Source organism: Mercenaria mercenaria, chromosome 3, assembly GCF_021730395.1.
Source record: "Mercenaria mercenaria strain notata chromosome 3, MADL_Memer_1, whole genome shotgun sequence".
Lineage (NCBI taxonomy): Eukaryota > Metazoa > Mollusca > Bivalvia > Venerida > Veneridae > Mercenaria > Mercenaria mercenaria.
Window position 1 is genome coordinate 44,827,898 of NC_069363.1, and position 18,542 is coordinate 44,846,439.

General features: G+C 33.0%; 1 protein-coding gene across 1 annotated transcript in view; it reads right to left on the reverse strand.

Moving 5' to 3' along the window:
• LOC123525805 (QRFP-like peptide receptor) overlaps nt 1–18,542 on the reverse strand; it is a 39,201-nt gene that overhangs the window by 10,548 nt on the left and 10,111 nt on the right. The window contains exon 2 of the mRNA XM_053538325.1: nt 199–320. Within this exon, the coding sequence (XP_053394300.1) occupies nt 199–320 (122 nt within the window). The remainder of the gene's footprint in view (nt 1–198; nt 321–18,542) is intronic.

Here is an 18,542-nt window from a genome sequence, read left to right on the forward strand (position 1 = left end):
GTATTGAAAATGGACGTTCGAAAAAAAATTGAGAAATGTGTTAATAGCATCTAATCAAAAACTATTTACAGATTCATAAAACAATTGTCGTTTCTAAAAGGGCACATGCATAAAATAACAAACTTGAAATAATCTAAATTGCGTGTTTTGTATTCAGTATCACGTGCCATTGACGCGATGATACTTAAAAATTGTTACCTTTCTAAACTCATGAATGTCAATGTTGCAACAGAGCAAATCGTTGAAACATTCTGGATATAATGCACGCTCTTGCAGAGAAATTCTCCAAAACGCCACATGTAGGAGAAGAATGCTGCAAACTGCAAAAAAATGAATATATAACAGATAAATAATACTTTTGAAAAATTATATCTTAACATTCCGGAAACTGCACAATGTATTGGTGAGAATATCTCCAGAAAAAGAAATTTGAAAGAAACCCGCACTGACTTACGCAAATCCATCATCTCCGTTTGATAAGGAAAAAGCCACTCAATAAATACATATGTAATAACTTATGGCATATTCGTGTTGCTTCAAAAACCAAATCGATAGTTCTATTTATTCATAATACATTTATAATTCTTTTTTATTCCATTATTTCAGATTTCATAAACGAAAAAGGGGCTATACCAGATTGAAGAAAATATCTGTGCCGGAGTTTCACAAATAAGTTTACCGAAACAAAGGAAGCAAAATTTAAATATCTACGCTGAATTTCATGTTATACGTACTGCTGAAACATCCACGGTTTTTTTGTCAGAATTATATCCATTAAATAAAGATTTTGTACAAAAAATCACACAACTAAAAAATAAAAAAAAATAAAATAAAAAACAACTAATATTTTCGTTGGTAAAAGAACTTTATTAAACTGTTGAGCTTAAGAAACAATTGATGTTTACTTGGCATTGATAACTCAGTTTATTTGTAATTTAGATGATTATATCTTGTAAATAAACGATACAGCGGACCAAGTCTGCTAACAGTTTGGTTGTATGCGCGCTCTATGCTTCTTACAGATCCTCTTCTAGACTGACAGAATATATTTCATATCATGGACTATTAATGATATGAAGACACGCATTAATGCAATATTGTCTGTACTCAAGTACATATTATTATGAAACAAATATTTATCAATTTGTATCATAGCTCAGTGTTTTTTCTTAACAAATTTGGTGCAGGTAATTCGTATACTCTGAGTATAGGGTGCGGTAACTAAAAGTGTGCTGGTATTTAATACCCGCACGCTAGTTACCGCACTGTTGGATAGGAAAGTATGCCAGCGTGTCTGGAACAGTAGATAGCGAGGTGTATTTTATTGATTTTCTGCTCTAGCATTGGTTTATTTTACCTGGGCTTTACATATTTGTAAAGCAAGGATTTTAAGTACTCACTGAACTGCTGTATATGGCAGTGTGGAACGCCTACAACTACCATATATGGATGGCTATGATACAAAACAGAAAGAACATTAAAACTCTCGGGTAAACGATTTATACTCGGGGGCTACGCCCCCTCGTACAAATCGTTTACCCTCGAGTTTCAATGCTCTTTCTATTACTTGTCCAGCTTTACCAAAAAGTGATGATTGTGTCGACATCCCTTCAGTGGGATTTGTTGTAAGGTGTGAGTTCAAGGACAATTTGTGAAATACATTGAAATACATTAAAAGTTCTAGACTGTCTAGACTGTGTAGATGCAGTGTAGACATGATGATATAGGCACTCAAATTACAGACATTCTAACGGCTTAGCTTAACCCTTATAATGCTCGACATGACTGAGTCTGCCTTTGCGACCAGTATAGTCTGATAATGATCTGCACTGTTCGCCATTCAGTCAGTATCTTTTGGTAAGCACCCCTTTTAATTGAGTTAATTGTAATCTCATAATTGGAAGATGGAAAAGTTTCAAATAATTATTATTAAATAACATTTCTTTGAGATGTATCCAGTTATCACGTATACAGACATACTCTTTTAACGATCACGTCTGCATATTTTTAACACGTGTTTTGCTGTACATGGAAAAATGAAACATTTTCTTTATATTAAAATTAGGGTTTTGCGGCAAATGCACACTACTTTTTGAAATATAAGCATTCTCAATTTCGGACGGACGAACAGCTAGACTACCAACATAAAGGCGATATCCCTCTGCCTTCGGCGGGATTAAAAAATTTGAAAATATACTGCTACCTCTATCTAAATTTATATTTTGAGGCAGGAATGACACCAAAGTTATCTTTTCAGACCTTACTTTAGGAAGAAACATGTATATATATTTTATCTAGACAGCATCTACAGTTCTATTTTTAGACTAACAAGACCTAATGTTTATACAAAAGCATTTAATTTAATAGTATGCTAAAATATAACTTCATGATCATAACATCATTTCAACGGCATTTCTCCTTATTATAGTCTCCGGAAGATGACTATTACAATCAAATCGAACGCGTTGTGAATGGGATATCACTTCTTATCTCGGACAACGCAAATCAACCAACATATTTTATCTAGACAGCATCTACAGTTCTATTTTTAGACTAACAAGACCTAATCAAAATGATATGTATTCAGCGTGAAAGGCAGCTGTTTTGGCAAATGGAAAATATTTTATAAAAAAAAAACAGTGATTTATCGGGATGCGAAGGAATAATATCACTGTTACATGGACCTTTAACGTTCTGACACGCTTAACAATTTATGAGTCATCTGCAAGCTACGGGCAATTATCTCATGAAGTTTATTAATTGTAGGCCAGGGCGTTCTTCAGTTATTAAGAGTTTTTTTGTCTCGAAGTTGACCTTGATCTTTGATATACGGAACCCCAAAAATCTACTGACAACGGGCAATCTTCCTACGAGGTTGACGAGTGTAAGAAAGGCGTTCTTTAGTTATTGAGTAGAGAAGGTTTCAAGTCTCAATGGCATTATGACTTTGACTTTTAACCCATTGACTTCTAAGACAAAAGAGGTCATTTACTTACCACTGTCAATAACCATATGCAATTTGACAGCTGTAGGCTAAAGTGTTCCCTCGTTATGCAGCAGAAACCGTTCTCAGCATTAAAGTCACAGTGACCTTGATGATCTTAAACATACTGGTTTCCAAAACAAAATTAATAATCTTGGTATTACCACATCGTTCTAAGATTTTGTCTGCAGGCTAAAGTGTCCTTTGATTTTTGAGCAGAAACCGTTTTCAGTCGCATAGCATTTGGCCTACTGGACTCTGGGGCAGTAGTTGTCATCTACTGACGACAGGCAATCACCGTATGTTTGACGGATGTAGGCTATTAAAAGATTTCTGTATACATCGACTGGAAACCGATTTTCAGTTCAAGGGCAACGTGACCATGACTCCTTGCCTACTGACCTGAATTATCAAACCAGTGTGCAGAAAAGATATTTACTCTAAAATATGAGAACTGTCCTCTTTCAGTAACGTGTGAGAAAACCAATTTGTATATTTATTTTCTCATATGGAAAAAGGCAGTCTTTGTTATGAATAAATACAATTCCTTAAGCCTGAGAGAGTTCTATATTAATTTCGTTCGATCACTGCATCTATATAAGGCGGTCAAACATTTCCGTATCAGATTATTTTGTTAATGTCAATGTATATTTAAATTAATCAAAAAGTTCCTCTATAAGAATTCAGAAAGAAAATTCCTTTTTGATAGCTGTATCTTATCTCTTTCTCAAGATCTAACAATCATATTAGGTTTTGAGTATCTCGCCTAAACTCTTCGTATTGCTATTCTTATGTTTTTGAAATGACTTTAAGTTTCATAATGAAATGCATAGAAATATATTGTATTAAATGCCCGTGGTGTCATTATTTCAGAGCAACCAATTTCGACTGTAAAAAATAACAATTTTATGATCATAGATAGTAACCTAAGAACCAGTCATTCAAAACATAGATTTTAGTTGAAAAACAGTTAAGAACGTGACCAAATTACACATTTCATTCTAGGCATCGGTCATGTTAAAACCAGACTTTACACGGAGGTTGCACTGTGTCTGAATAAGCCAGTATCGTGTACCAGATATCTACCATGGTTCCCCAGTTGGTTTGTCTAGGAATTTTGACGAACCTATGGTGGGTATGACTGGAATAAGCAGGGATGCTCTTATACAAGATTTGAAATCAAAATCTTCAGAACTGAAAACAGGCAAATATCACGCAGATGACTGTGTACAATGCACACTGTAATTTGATACACATCTAGCTACATTGAAAAGTTATCAAAACAAATAGATATTTGCCATGAATATGCAAACTTGACAGAATTTAACATTGATTGGATGCATTCCCATTTTCTATATGGAATAACAGATGACATAAGAGATTATGTGTTGATAGTTCCTTATCAGAAGTAGAAGAAGTTAACATAATAGGCAATGTTTAAATTCTATAGTCTTAATATTCACATTCATACGTATTTGCACAGACGTTATTTCGACAACAAACATATGGTTAATAATATGAAGGAATCCTTCCAGGATATTATGCACGAAAATTTAACGTCATTCACAAAAATGGCGTCGTTCAAAAAACTGTTTAAAATCAGCAACCAATATAACAAAACATAATGTTTTATTACAGTTCAAAATTATTTTCTGAGAGTCTCAAATCAAATTGAATTAACATTACTAGGTGATTGTATGGATTTCAAGACATCTTAATTCAGAAGGTCCACCTAAATGTTTTAAAGATTGATAGTCTGACTTTTATTATGACCTTCTGATACTTTTGGAAATAAACCATCTTTGTGCACTTAGTCGGGTACAAACCACATTGCGAACTCTGGTGAATTACACAAAAATGGCGCTTTGCATCTAGACATCAGAAAAATTATTGTAAATTTAACATATCGTCTACTAAGTAATAACACTTACATAAAAATGTTCTAGTATGAGACAATATATAGACTGACCAAAGAGTAGGTAATAGCATTGTAAATCATTCGGCCTTTATTAAATTAATTTCAACTGAAGCAAATTGCCAAACCCTCCTCTTACTTAAATCTATAATAACTGTACTACCTAAAACATACATAGATATTTGTCAAAGTTAATTATTTATAAAATAGAGCCGACGCATGAGAAAACACAAACTGTGCGTTTGCGACCAGCATGGATCCAGAACAGCTGCGCACCGCGCAGTTGGTTGGATTCATGCTGTCGCTTTCAAAGCCTATTGTATAATTTAGGAACCGTTACCATCTGCGAGTATGGTCAAGATCATGCTGTTCGCTTCAAGCCTATTGCAATTAGAGAACACCGTTTAGTCGAACGAGGTTGCGCAGGCTTTCTGGATCCTGCTGTCGTAACGCGCTATGATAGTTTTTACATGTGGGCTAATTTATGACAAAGTCGTGTATCATTCTAATCGTTCGATCCCACATGTCAAAAATATTCTCATTATGGAACATTTATAAAAAAGATAATCTGTAAGCATAACAAACCGAAAGGGACAATCCATAATTCATTAAAAAATTTATATGTATGGAAAAGCATATTCATAGTAAGAAATACATATTCATATGTTAGAAAGTTACGTGCAATGGTGAAAGATATGTATTAATTCTTTAACAATTCTTAAGTATAACTTCAGAACGGGTAAATCAGTTTTTCTTTTTCACAACAATAAGTAATCTGCAACAAGAAAACTGATTGTACGTCAATTTGTATAATGAAATCCAGTCATTAATGCGAAAGTGTAATTTATTCACATTGGAAATATCAGTCAGCTATCGGATCCTTCGAATAAGCATGGTTTACCGATAAATTATTAACGTTTTTAACTGCACATGTCGTTATAAGGCATTGTTCAAGCAAACATACTGATCTCACTGAATGATACTTTACTTTAGTTATTGAAATTGTAATTTTATGCATCAATTAGCAATGAAGCAAAATAAATCGTTTAAAGAGTATTACTTATTCTTATGTCTTTCGCTAGGAAATGTATGGTCTCAGTCCACTTCTTTCGTCCAATTATAAAGAGCAAGGGAAGTGAACTGAAATTCAAAGTTTGTAAGTACCTGTAAATATTATACATTGAACAAGAGCTGTCATCTTGCTAAAACCAATTTATAAAAATAAGAATTCGTTTTGATGTAACAAAACTGTAGAAGTCACATTTTAATGATTGGGTTCCTGCAAGACTCATTCTAGACGTATTATGTTTTTCGTACATCAAATTATGTTACACTTATTAGAAGGGCCATTACGGAAATCTACTCTCGGTCTTACAGAATAGTTTCTAAATATTAAAATGTTTGTGTATTAGTCACTAGATTTATCTTTGACTTCTAGTAAAGAATCGAAACAAAATAATATTAAAATATCATTGCAACTTGTTTTACAAAATTATTTTATTTTACTAATTTGATAACCTACAGTTAAATTGACAGTGTATATCGTCAGCAATCGCTACACAATGTCCATGATTATTGAAGAATATTAGATACGCTGGTATGGTACAAGCTTAATATTGCAAAACAGAATACATTCACTCGTGCACGATGATATAATATTAACTATACGAATGTCGTTTTTTTTTCAATGAAACATATCTGCACTGCAGGTTATGTTTTTACTAACAATTTGAATGCCGTAGTAGAGAAAGCGAAAGGCCATTTTGAATTTTGCGATAATCAACGTCCAGCACAGACACTTGAGGAACATTTTGTTATTTGTGATGAAGTTTTTACTGCATGTCGTCATTCAAGTACAACTGGCTGACAAGAGTGAAGCATCGTTTATGCATTTCATGAGATTTAGATACGACAATAAATTTTGTATAGTTTATCGTCTTATTGTTTATAAGTTAGGGAATGTTGGGATAACGCATGTACTTCGGTGTAAACATCTGCAGAATCGCGAGGATTCTGAAGATGTAATAGAAAGAACAGCGCTAACGCTATTCTAGCATAAACGCGTAAAAACAGGTAAAGATTATGTCTCATTAAATTTCCATGAAATGCGCGGTAAAGTCTACGTTGTTTTTTCACGTTGACATCATTTCCTTTTTTTTGAATTATCCCTTTTGGGGCCGTAATATGTTTACGCTTTGTCACGGAACACGCAGTTATAAAAAAGTGTTATAACAGCGCGTGAGCGCGCGAATCTCTCTGTTAACACACGTTTTCTCTCCTGTTAAAACCCCCTGAAAAGTGACAATAATAACAATTTTATGCTAGAATCTTGAATTCATAACCAGCAACACTCTGAACCGTAGAATATCAGATGAGAAAAAAGCAAATGCGTTGATTATTCAATGAATAGCGCCTAACAATAATGGTATCTATTTTCCCTTTCGTAACTGAAAGTATATATCAAATATACCTAAAACGAACGGATGGTGGAAAAGAACTACGATATATATTGTAAGACTGAGATTATTCTGGATCTGTGAATAAGATATGATTTGTTCTATAAATCTGTTTGCAGTTCTAGAAAGTGTTACGCATATTTCCCTTATAAGTCTTCAGAATATGGACGCTATCATAACGATTACATTAAGACATAAATGTTAGCTTTTTTTTTCAGACTGAGCAGTCAAGAAGTACGGTTTCCTTATATTCTATTGACAGAGGAATAACGTGAAATGTTAGTCAAACACGTGTTAATGTCGGAATAAGCAGAATTAAAATTGACATCTAGGGAAATATAATGACAATGTAGTTACGCGACCATTATCTGATAATATTTTACGATTTTAAGGATGTAGTTTACCATGAAATTTGAATGTGCGCATGTCCAACTGGAAGTAAAATGTGATCATTGTATTGTATACTCATTCTATTGAATAATAACATAAATCTGTCTCCCATTTGATACTAAATGGTTTGATAATGCCGAAATAATGCGTAAATTACAGCAGAAACTCTACAAAACATTGTTGCGTTAAAATGACGTCATAGACGTCATGACGTTACGTGACAGTAACTGCGCAAAATTAATAGCTTTTATCTTGATTGAAAGTATGTAATTTCGAGCATCTGTTTATTGCATAATTTAAACATCCGCTATTTGTCAAAATATTTTTCAAGAGTCTTTCATTTTGATGAATGATCAATATCTTGCAGACTTTCTGTATTTGTAGTGAAATGGCATGCGGAATGTTAGCAAAAGCATGTTGCTGACTGTTTTATTGGGGAAAATAGGCGGTGCAATTTAATTAAACGAGCCATTCAATCGAATAGACAGTTTATTGATACTATTTCGTTCTTTGGAAATTGGTAATATTACTATAACTATGCAAGTCATACTTCAGTAATTATCATTAAGAGCACGAGACTCTAACTAAGTAAAATTAGAAAGACCTATTAGAACATCTCAGCTTTTAAACTATATTTCAAAATGGTCTTGGGAATAATAATTGCAAACACGTAAGATTTGTCATAAAAAGGTCAGACGAGGAATTTAAATGTAAGCATTTTAAGCTTTGATATTTGTTTATATAAATGAAACAAAAAAAAATATTATACTTACTTTAAAATAAAATATAACAAAAAAAGAGAATTTTTAAGAAGTGCGTCCCAATGTCTGCCAAAATGCCATGCACAGAGGATAGACAATGTGTAAATGTTCACTAGAATTCAATCTTGCGAATTTCTATGTGTAAGTTCCGTTTCTTAGTAAGTAAAAAGAAACAATATATTGAATACAACTATATCTTTTTCTTGATTCATATTGTATAAGCTCTACAAAAAACAGATGTTCGTATGTTTTCAACTATGGTGGAAATATATATATAGTGAGTAATAAGAAAGAATAACAACGGCAATAGCGTTACCGAGGTATAACAGAAAATGCCTGTAAAACCTACTCCGACTTATTTAAATTTTAAGCGGCACCAGGTTTATATTGTTTAACATTCTTATCAATATTTAGTGAACACATGTATTTAAGGGGACTGGACTCCATATTTTGGCTTAAATGATCTTTCTTTAAAAATGAAGTTTGGTCATATTATGACATTAGAACTTGAGTTTTTGTTTCTAAGCTGTCTAAAAAATGCGAAATCCAGTACTTGCCCGAGTCAGGAATCGAATCCGAGCCGTTTCGCATTAAAAATTTTCTACCTACTTGACCAAAACACCACGGAGCAACTCTTACTGAACGACTGTTAAGTATAAAGCATTATGATTAAGGCAGATTATTTTCTCTCCGATACCCCGTCTCAAATGCTTTTCAATTTTGAATGGAACTTTTAATAAGAACAACTTATGCTCATGTGTTTCTATAACATAAGATTTGTCAGAAACTAAGTTTTAAAGACTTCTTCAGAAAATATTGATTTCCTCATATCTAAAAAATATTGTCGTACGATCTGGGAGTCATTGCCTTTAAAAATCAAATCAAATATCGTAGAGACAAATTAGCACCGTTGAATATTGAAGGAGAGAAATAAGACGTAGAACGACATTATACCTTTTTAAAAGTCTTCCAGTTTGAAATAACTTTCAATAGCAAATGTCAAAAGTTTTCATTTAGATGGTACTAAAAATACAAGAAATATTATGAATGTATTATTTCAAACAAATTAAAAAATATAAAACCTATGCCATTTGTAAGAGTATAATTACAATGCGTTCCAGTTCAAATATTGTAGCTAAAGAAATTAACAATACCAGTATATACTGCTCTACAACTTGTTTGGAGAGATATTGTGCATTTTATAAAATGTTTTCTTTCTCTTAGATAAGCTCTGTCAGACGTAACAAACTCCCGATGTATAAATGTATAAAATAAAACATTTTATTAGATCAATTGGTATACCATTGTACTCAAATGTGTGTTTGAAATCAGATCACCAAGAGCATTATTTTGAAAGGCAGTACACCACGGGAATATTTTTTTCTGAATACAGAATACTAGGAGCATTGTTTAAAAGGCAACACTATACAAATATCATCAAGACATTGATAATATACATTGTAACTGTGTAAATGATGTACTCCAAATAATAATAATCTGACTCCAGAAAATACAAAGTTTGCATAATAAAGCAATAAACATAAAAATACAAAACCAAAACCAAACGGCCAATGTAATAATTACTGGTCATTACATGTATTTATTGAGCTGTTCTAATGCAGATGTCTCTCCTAAGAAATTATTGTCAGTATATTGACATATGAAAGTATAACAGAACGAAACGTGTAATCCTCACACCAGACTCTACAAGGACTGTTCTTAGTGAACCGGGAATATTCCCAACTCATCATAGTAATAACAGACGAAAGCTTGTCATTTTGTAGGTACCAAATCCGATACATTCAGTACGGGTAATTATAGCGAGCCTTTATCAAATCAAGAAAAATAATTGTATTGTAGGTTTTGGAGAACTGTCACCGGGATATCGGCGATACTCCTAGCACACAGTCACGTGTTATTACTCCAAGAAAACAAGAAAATTAGCTTACGCTCTCTGAATGTATACACCGTTTATGCAATGGTCCATACTATTTATCCCCGGAAGCTCAAATTATGTATCACTTCCTTCTCTATTATAGCATCCTTTTGGATTGAATCTCTCTTTCGTATAACCATGTTATTCATACAATCTATGGAAAGAAACCTAATATGTAACGTCATTCAGGTTTTAATATATTATTACTCGACGTGCGGAAGCCGGCGACTATATTTGAATCTGGAAATTTGGCTATGGTGATATAATCTCTAAACATGAATAAACGCTATGCAGGAAGACAATTTCCAAATTTTGATCGCAAAAAAAAATAAGTCTTTCAATAAAACATTTTTGTACAACATTTTTATTTAAAATATACATATTTAAAGTATGCCCTTGATTTAGGGACCACATCAATATAAAGCTTACGTTTCAAGGCTTCGACCTGTTTCATCCACCTTTACCGTAACACGAGTTTACCTTGAATTCTCTATAGGAAACTGGTCGGAATATTCAAGAAAAACGGATTTGGTTGAAAACAGAATTGGGGTTTCAGAACGAGGCCGGGAGTAGTTTGCATGATATTAGTTCCTTTCCTTCGTTATTTCATAAACGTTTACATCATTTTCAGTAGTTTAAAGTATATCAGTGATAGTAAAACCATAACAAAGCCATTGGATAAACTACAGGATATCAGAAGAAGTTCTTAGTGGACCCGTAATATTCCCAATTCATCACAGTAATAACAGACAAAAGCTTGTCATTTTCTAGGTACCAAGTCCTGATATAACGCCAATCGCTGATTCAACCATTCTATATATAGTAAAATAAAGAACTATAGTGGCATAGTTCTGCTACGAGATAGCTAGGTAGCAAACGCGATACTTCAAAATATTATCTTGATAAAGCCAAGTTTTCTGAAAAGGTTATCTTTAAGTTAATATTTGAAGGGTTCCTGGAAATATTATTACGATAATTTACATTATTATCTCGATAACTTTTGTGTAAGTGTCCACAGCTGCCATTTATTAGCTAAATAGTCATTTCGAAACTTTCAGAACTAGTCTTGATATTTCGTACTTAAGTTTCCTGGAAATAAGAACCATAATTATCTAGAAAAAATAACTTATTGCGATAATTTTTTAGGAAAAGAGTTTAAGATAACATCGTGATAACTACCAAGCTTCCAAGCATAAACGCGAAATTTTGCGCTAAAATATTTTCAGGAAATAAAAAGTATCTAGAAAATATTAATTACTGCTGAAATGTTTTCAGAAGATTTCACACATTTCCTGGAAAATTTACAATATTATCGCGACAGCTACCTAGCTATCTCGTGGCAGAAATATGCCATAATAAAGAACTGCTGGTTCTTGTGACGATGTTGCTGCTGTTATATAATTCAATTATATCTACTTCGTAATATAACTGACCGTTATTGCTGTTTTGAAATGATATGCTTATAGGCAGAACAAATGCCGACATGTGCTTTACTAAAATTGTTCACTTAAGTCTGCAAATTGGTTTTAACATTTATATAGACTATAATTGTATTTCGAGTTGCGTTAGCCCCATTTTATCTTTCTCTTTTTTTTTTCATCTGTCTGCGCCGCTTTGTCAAAAATATTAGAATATTGACCCAATATGCGACTTTTATAGTCTTGTTCTTATATGCAACAGAAGATATTCATTGACATTATTATATTTATTGGCATATCAACATATATCTTTTTCGAATCTTTCTAAGTGGGATTTTTTTTCGATTGCAACACGTTTTCATTCTAGTTAAATTCAATATCTTGCAACAGGTTGTAAATATTTTCATTTTTTTCTGGTTAATTAACATAAGTGAATATGAATAATATCGGCAACAATAACTAGTTCATAAAGTAGAAATGTTTTTATAATAATTACATATAATTGTAGACACTACATGTAAATAGCTTTAAAGAAATAGCAATGTTTCTACAAGACATATTCATTACACTTCAGGATAACTAATATATAGGCAACATTTAATTTAACAGTTATGAATATATTTTTAGATGCCAAATAACGGAGTATTTTAATTCATATAACGCAAAAAATACTGCAATGTAGTATCCTACAAACAAAAACATTTTCTGTTCAGTAAAATATCTCGTAATAACGGTAAAGGGTTTCATAGTTACTGGAAAAGACGTGATGGTAATATTGAGAAAATAGTTCGTACTACAAACATGAAATTGCGGTTCAGATGATATCTTGTATTTAAATTTTACTCTAATTTAAAGTTCTGACCGTTACTCGTATTACCGCATGTAGGAATTTGTACTTCTTCTGAAACAGCTGGTAGCTTTTTTTAGCAAAACACTGTTACTACTGTGACATTTAATTGTGAACTTCATGCACAGCTAGTTGTTCTCAGATTTATTCAAATTAAACTAATTTAAATATAACTTATGTGTGACATCAACGTTTAAAGTATAACAAAAAAGTGAAAAATTGACATCGGATATCTTGAGAGCTGTCAAATGGAAAAATGCGCTACAAAGCACTTATACTGCATTTATGGTAGAGTTCCTTACTTCTCTCCCAATGTTTCAATAGCGCTTTGTAAGTCGAAGGTAGTAGAACATCAGTTGTAAAAGGTCTAACAACCGTAAGAACTAAATTATAAGCACGAGCTAAAGATATCCTCAAAATGAAAATATTTCATGTCAGTCTATAAAACAAAATATTATAGATTAAGGATTTCTTATAATAATTTGATTAGTTTTTCATGCATATTCGTAGACTTTCTAAACAATTTCATTCAACTGCAATTTTATAGTAATATGACATCAGCTCATCGTAATCAAATTTGTAAACGCCGCTGTTTCTATCTCAAGGTAGTAATTACGAAGTTTAAAGTGTATCTTAAACCTGACAGCAATGTTTAGGTACAAAATATCGCCATACCGAGTCTGTCTCTCCATCCAATAGTCTGACTTGTAATGAGTTTTCATTAGCTGTTGTCCAAATTCATACAGTTTCAGCTAAGTGTTTAATAAACAAGCTAGTTAATACTTCTTGTATCATTATTTATTTCTACAGAAGTTCGGTAATGTTATTCCTGGATATTATTGTTTTCCTTTCTTGTTTGTCAGTCGAATCTATTTCTATTAAAGAAATATCTATTTATCATAGAAATTAATACACAAAATTTCTATTTCAACACATTTCTTTCAATACCTTTTTCAAGTTTTATTGAAATACAAATTCCATTTACGAAATAAATTGTGTGGCAAGAGCATTTATGTTTTATGGACTTCTTGTCAACTGTACTTATTTTATGACCAATTCTCGATTCTAATTTCAATAATAGCGTGTGATGAACGGCGTTATAATGACATTATCTTGTCAGGTTAGGATATTTTCTGCGCTTTCAGACATTCAATCAAAACCTTTGTGTAGGCGATTGTTATGTTAGAAGTAATATCTAAGATCGAACGATCCTACTTTACTTAAGATCCTTTTGTAGCAAATTAAGTTTATTAACTCCCATTTGTGTAATGAATGACACATGACATGTGCGTTCATCAGGAAGAAAAACATATTCGTACTAAGTTATGTCTTGTGTGAAAAGCAGTATCACCAGAGAATGAGGATTTAGCGTATTTTTAATCTTCATGCACTTGAACAAGCTAAATCATAGATCTTCTTACATTTAGATGTGAACTACATGCATATGATATATGAGCCGTGCCATGAGAAAACCAACATAGTGGGTTTGCGACCAGCATGGATCCAGACTAGCCTGCGCATCCGCGCAGTCTGGTCAGGATCCATGCTGTTCGCTTTTATAGCCTACTGCAATTAGAGAAACCTTTAGTGAACAGCATGGATCCTGACCAGACTGCGCGAATGTGCAGGCTGGTCTGGATCCATGCTGGTCGCATACCCACTATGTTGGTTTTCTCATGGCACGGCTCATATGATGTATCATGGCAAGGCAGCGGTCGACACGTCTTTTGTATTGAGAAACTTTGGTACGCCTTTTAAATCAGAGTCACTATTTACTTATCAGAATGTGGTTGATGACTAAATTCATACGTGATGTCATATGTAAAATCGTAGCGAAGAATACTCGCCTCACCCTGGATTAGTCTGTCTATTTATAGACTAGTGTCTTCATACCAGAGATAGGAAACCGGACTAAGTATAAACTTGAAGACAATAGATATTTAAGTGGCCTATTTCCACAGAAAGAAATGCTGATCAGCCTGTTATCGTTCCAGTACAGAACAAACATCTATTTCATGGAAAGTATATCTCAGACTTAAAGATTAAAAACAAACTTTAGCAGTTCTGGATGTTTCATGGTACATACAATAATATGTATTCAGGAATCAAAATACATAATATTCTTAACTTGTCGATTTTTGATTAAATGCCAAGTATTACTTAATTGTATTTGTCTTACTTATGATAAAGGTTTGAGATAGTTTCCAAGTTTTATGACGTATCAAGGATATAACATGTAACTTACGCCTGATGTTACCAGCAGTTCTACCGGAATAAAAGGTAAAAGAATGCGTTCTTCAGAGTGGCAAATCTAGTTAGACCAAACGAAGTTTCCTATTGTTTCAATACTAGTGATATTGATAAAACGTACTGAAGAACGAATTGAAAGCTACAATAAACAATACGTATCTAATCGATGCTACGAATATTTCTATAAATTTGGATATGTTAATACAAGATCAATACAAGATCGTATAGATTGCAGTGCTTGTTAGTAATTACATTTGATATATTTCACTGTGAAAATACCAGATTTAGTTTACTCTAATATTTCGATAATTCACAGAAAAAACATGTTTAAAAATGTTTAAGACGCAATTGAAAATCCATCGTGTTACATAAGTTTCAGGTCACAAGGGATCGAGAAATGCTGTCAAAATCGTAATTTCATAAAGTAAGCGACGCAAAAAGCCAAAGCCCATGTGGCAACACACTTAGTAATCATATGGAAATATTATAACGTTGCCAGACGAGACGAATTGTGAGAAAAATGGTCTGCAACCATAAATCTGCGGTTTTTCAATATACAGTCTGCAATAGCTACATTCTAACGATGCGTCATTTATCAGTGTTTTAAGGACACTGATTTTTTTAAATGATCCAGGAATATACTCACGTTCTTTTGTAAGTAATCCACAAATACATCCGATTCCCGTAGTCGTGGTCAAATCAAAATTACTTTCTAAAGTATATCTGAGCATTGAATATTTAGATAAGAGATATTGACGGCAAACAAGTTTTGCCACCCTATATCATTTAATACTTACGGAGTTTAAGTATTAACCCTAGGTCTTTTGGCTTTCAAAACGACCTTTTTCAAGGGCAGCATAAAATCAAATCACTTCATAAATATGGCATAGTTTTTCCCTATGTATCTTGATATATAAATGCTATTTATACTAAGATTGTATTCTAAATAGATAGATTTAGTAATTTAATTTACATATTGGTAAGTATCAAGGTATACGACAATCTATGTATATGGAACCGCTCTTTATAGCTTCAGCAAAAGTACATTTCATTTTTAAACATTGTGATTCTATATAAATATCAGTAAATGAAACAGATTGTATTAGAAAAAGAACCTCGTTTGTTAAACATTACTTAAAAATGTTTTTTTTTTTATTATTAATAATATTTAATCCTTAGCCTGCTGGCGGCAAGTGATTCTGCCTTTGCGACCAATGCAGATCAAGATCAGCCTGCACATCCGTGCAGTTTGATCATGGTCTGCACTGTTCGCTATTCAGTCGGTAAATTTTCAGTAAACATTCCTTCAAATGATAAATGGTACTGCCCAAATTGGAAGATGGACCGGTCCATTATAGAAATTGAGCATGGTAAGGGTTATGATCATGGTTTCTATCCTATCAATTTACTCAAATTTCAGAAATGAATACTACATGTACCATATGTTCCATTAATATGTTAAATAAATAAATTAAATATTGCAATATTTAGGAAAACAACACGCGTTAAGGGCCCAACGTGGCAGTCAATCTTACTTATTGTCTAATGTACGATCCTAGCGTCATTAATGTAAAATGAAAGGGTTATAGAGAATAACAGGTTACTGTCTTTTGAGAAAGGGTTTCTCAGACGAAGCTAGATATGGTCCTGGAAGGAGCGAGGCTTGCCGAGCTCCTTCCGGACCATATCTAGCCGAGTCTGAGAAATCCCTTTCTCAAAAGACAGTAACCTGTTATTCTATTTATCATGCCATAATTTCTTAACAACTTTTATCCTACCATTATGCGAAATAAAGTGCAAAAATAGGGGTGGACCAAATTTTGCTGTTTTGTCGGACTTCTTTTTTTCTTCTTCAAAATGACGCCATCTTGTTTTTTAGAATAACTGCTAAAAGACATTTAATGTATAGCGTATGCCTACCATATTTGCAATTACCAGAAAAATGTTTTTATAACGGAAACGCTCGTAGAATGGAAAATGACTCATGAAAAGCTTTTGTTCAGGATTTTAGCTCTCTGCACTTACATCATGGAATATTGCATCTGGAATGGACTTTCATGGAATTAAATCAACGGTAGATGAAACAGTACTGCCTATTTTTTCTGCCAAGCGGCGTTATGGCGTTTGTATTTATTTCACTTCACACGTTTGCTTGGTGAGAATGGGTATCCGTCTAGCAACTGAATTTCGGATAAAATTTCACTTGGGAACAAATTGAAATTATTATTTCGTGTTCAGCAAAACAGAGATGTGGTTACAAAACACAAGGTTAGCATTTGTTTTTTTTCTCCGCTTTTTTATATTTCGGGATTTTAAAGACCTACTTCAGTGTCGTATGAGGACGTAATAATTTTTAAATGCAAAATGGGCACACTCTGATGTCCTTGGATTTAATCATAGGTTTAAACAGTGTAAAGTGTTCTCAAGTCACTGACCTGAGAAAGCCTGCTTTTCTCAGACAGGCTTTATCAGGCAGTTCTTATAGTAATGACATGATAAAATGGCTTCATTAATTTGTCCCTTTAGGACACATTCAGCTCTATTAAATATTCAATTATAGCTTTGTGTATATGTCATTTTCCTTTAAAGATCGCTGAAAATTTCTGCTTTGCGAATGAACCTATATTAAGGAATAGGACAAATTATTGTGTAATTTATAATAAATGAAAATGTGTTTATATAAAATACATTTATCTAATTGGGTGAATTTCTGTTCATTAGTGTGTTAAAGTGTTGGATTTACCTTACTATCTTTGATGTTAATAGATATGACAGTATATTTTGATCAATCTGACAACAGTAACGTGTCAAAAATTCCTCAATACAACTGATTTTTCTGCGAAGACTTTGTGAATTCTCAGCGGCATTTGACATACATGTATCTCAAATACTCGCTTCACACATGCCTTATAAAATTAGAACGGGCTGACAAAACGGAAAATATATGGAATGAAAAGTACTTGTTATATTCCATTGTGTTTCTGGCGTGGTGAAAAATACAGTGCAGCATTTGCAGTTAATTTTCCGCCGGAATTATTGACCATGTACTTGAAACGTATAAGTGCATTTTCCTAAACTGCAAAATTAAACCGTCGCGCCAATACTACTTTGAATATTTTTTCTTTTCTGATACAATGGCAAAATGGATCACGAACCAATGAACCAATCTAGGCATGGGCGAATAAAATAATAATTAGATTGCCTGGTAGATTGGTTAATATCTCAGTATCACGAATGTGTTATTATAATAATTTTATTATCTAATTGTCTGTGCACTGGAAACCTTCTTATTGACCCGCACAGCTGGTATGTCTCGAGTTTTTTCTTCAATTTGGCCTCTGACGAAACAAAGTTATGTTCTCATCTAACACAAGTTCATAAAATGCTTGTGGAAAGAAGGCAGTAACAATTTAGATATATTTACAAATACACTCCAGCTCCGTTGGATCGATTATCCTCTTCGTTCGCACCCTGCGTCCGGTCTTGTTAATATCCTCACCGAGTCTCAACGTAAGCGTTGACCGGTGGCATAATACGTGCGAGCAGAGCGCTTTTTGCGACTCTTTTTACCAGTCAAGGTAATGTT